This window comes from Octopus bimaculoides, chromosome 22, assembly GCF_001194135.2.
Source record: "Octopus bimaculoides isolate UCB-OBI-ISO-001 chromosome 22, ASM119413v2, whole genome shotgun sequence".
In the NCBI taxonomy this organism is placed as follows: domain Eukaryota; kingdom Metazoa; phylum Mollusca; class Cephalopoda; order Octopoda; family Octopodidae; genus Octopus; species Octopus bimaculoides.
In genome coordinates, this window is record NC_069002.1 from 30,261,701 (window position 1) to 30,264,626 (window position 2,926).

Sequence of the window (2,926 nt, forward strand, 5' to 3'; positions counted from 1 at the left end):
AATGTGTGTGTGTGTCTTTGTGTGAACCCTTGTCGAGACATCAAGTGATGGTTGTAAATGAGCATCACTGTCATACAGGTGGGCTCGTTCATTTCTAGTCTTCCATGAAAAACCTGTCTGGCTATGGGAGAAATATTGACCTTGCTTGGAAACAGGTGAAGGTTGGCAACAGGAAGGGCGTCCAGGCATAAAAAATCTGGTTCTATATTTAAGAGATGAGGAATTATGTGCATTATTTACATTATTTACATTCAATGGATATTTGTACTCATCTTGTTTGCTGTTAACACAACATTTCAGCTGATATACCCTCCAGCCTTCATCAAGTGTCTTGGGGAAATATTGAACCTGGGTTCTCATTCCTAAGATATTTTTCTATGTTATTATTATTATTATTATTGTTCAGGTTACTGCTTGGAATCGAACTCGGAATCTTGGAGCTAGTAGCCCGTGCTCTTAACCACTATGCCATATGCCCATGGCATATGGTGTAGTGGTTAATAATGCACATAAAAAAAATCTGCTTCAACAAATTCCATCCAACCCATGCAAGCATGGAAATGTGGACATTAAATGATGATGATGATGATGCTGTATGTGTTTCTAAAATATTTATTAATGTTTATAATCGTGTTTTCCCTTAACCCTTTAGCATTCAGATTATTCTATCTTTCACATTGTTTTGAATTAATCCCGCATAATCTCATAGCTTCAAGATTTCAATGACATGATTGTATATTTCTAGAATAACATTGTAGGGTAGGTGTGAGAGGCTGGATCTGGCCAGTTTGAACCTTAAACAGAATATTTGAGCCTGATATGGGTGGTTTAAATGCTAAAGGGTTAATTAACATTTATCATTGTGTTTACCTTAATGAATGTTTATCATTGTGTTTACTTTAGTTAATTAACATTTGTTAATTGACAGACATCATCAACTTCAACTTGTTTGGTATTCCAATGGTTGGGGCAGACATTTGTGGTTTTAATAAAGAAACTACCAAAGAACTGTGTCAAAGATGGTATCAGTTGGGTGCATTCTACCCTTTCTCTCGAAGTCACAACAGTATCAAACTAAAGGTCAGTAGATGGAGTAAATGTCAAAAAGGTCATATTGCATGCTTAAAGGTCAGAAAGGTCAAAATAATGGGTATATAAAGGTCAGTAGAGGGTCAGAAAAGTTACATTGTACACCTGAAGGTTTGTAATTGTTGAAGGTCAAAAGGCCATATTGCATGCTTAAAGGTCAGAAAGGTCAAAATAATTGACACATAAAGGTCAGTAGAAGGTCAGAAAGGTCAAAATAAAGGGGAACATAAAGGTCAGTAGAAGGTTAGAAAAGTTACATTGTACACCTGAAGGTTAGTAATTGTTAAAGGTTAAAAGGTCAGAGAGGTCAAAATAATGGGTACATAAAGGTTAGTAGAAGGTCAGAAAGGTTACATTGTGCACCTGAAGGTTAGTAAGTGTTAAAGGTCAGAAAGGTCACAGTAGTATGACCCTAAAGGTCAGTAAGAGGCAATCAATGGTGAGAAAAAGTTACCTTCCCAAGTCCTATTGATTTATAAGGGCCGGTTTCCCGGTTTTCATGGCATATAAATTTCCCACCTGGATGGGACGCCAGTCTATCGCAGGATTACTCACTTTTGCCAGTTGAGTGGACTGGAGCAACATGAAATGAAGTGTCTTGCTCAAGAACACAATGCATCGCTTGGTCCAGGAATCGAAACCACAATCTTACAATCATGAGCCCAGCACCCGTAACCACTAAGCCATGCACCTCTGCAAAGGTCAAAAAGATCACAATAGTGTGAACTTAATGGTCAGTAGTAAAGGAAAAAAGGTCATCAAAGAACAAAGGTCAGAAAGGTCAAAACTTCTGAAATTTTGTCAAGATTTTTCTCTTGAGGGCACGGTATGATTTGAGGGACATTTAGCTGTTATTTCTATTTCGTCAGATAATTATGTTGAAACATTATCATTTGTTCATAAATTAAGGATATAGTGAGTGATTTGAGGGACATTTAGCTGTTATTTCTAGCTGGTCAAGTCATTATGTTGAAGTGCCTTAGTTTGCTCATAAATTAATGATGTTTATCTTACAACTAGAGTGTGATTCAAGGAACATTTAGCTGTTATTTTTAACTATTCAGGTAATTATGTTGAGGTATCTCTCTTAGCTCATAAATTAATGATGCTTATCTAAAGGCAAGGGTGTGATTTGAGGGACACTTAGCTGTTGTTTCTATATGGTCAGGTAACTATATACCTCTTAAACTAATGATGCTTGTCTTAAAACAAGGGTGTGATTTGCAGGACATTTAGCTGTTACTTCTACCTGCCCAGGTAATTGCATTGAAGTACTTTTGATGGTTCATCAATTAAAGATGTTTATCTTAAGGCAACGGTGTGATCTGAGGAGCATTTAGCTTTTATTTCTACCTGATCAGGTAATCATGTTGAGGTACTTTTGATGTTTCATCAACTAAAGATGCTTATTTCTTTTGACAGGACCAAGATCCAGCAGCATTTGGTAAGGCATTTTCTGAATCAACAAAGAAGGCTTATATGACACGATATTCTCTACTGCCCTACCTTTACACCCTGTTCTACAAAAGCCATGCAACTGGATCAGCAGTGGCACGGCCCCTCTTCTACGAGTGAGTCAGCTTTTCACTTTTTGTTATGGGGTGTTTGTCATTTAAACAATGGAAATTTTTACAAAACAGCTTGTGTTTCATACAGTTCTATACTTAAGAGATGAGGAACTATGTACATTATTTACATTATTTACATTTGACAGATATTTGTCCTCATCTTGTTTGTTGTTAACACAACGTTTCGGCTGATATACCCTCCAGCCTTCATCAGGTGTCTTGGGGAAGTAATAATAATAATAATATCGAAAAATACCTTACGAATGAGA

General features: G+C 36.7%; 1 protein-coding gene across 1 annotated transcript in view; it reads left to right on the forward strand.

The window, feature by feature from the left end:
- Positions 1 to 2,926, forward strand: part of LOC106873500 (lysosomal alpha-glucosidase) — a 35,545-nt gene that overhangs the window by 23,810 nt on the left and 8,809 nt on the right. Inside the window, exons 13-14 of the mRNA XM_052975685.1 lie at positions 929 to 1,080; positions 2,512 to 2,660. Coding sequence (XP_052831645.1) covers positions 929 to 1,080; positions 2,512 to 2,660 — 301 coding nt within the window. The remainder of the gene's footprint in view (positions 1 to 928; positions 1,081 to 2,511; positions 2,661 to 2,926) is intronic.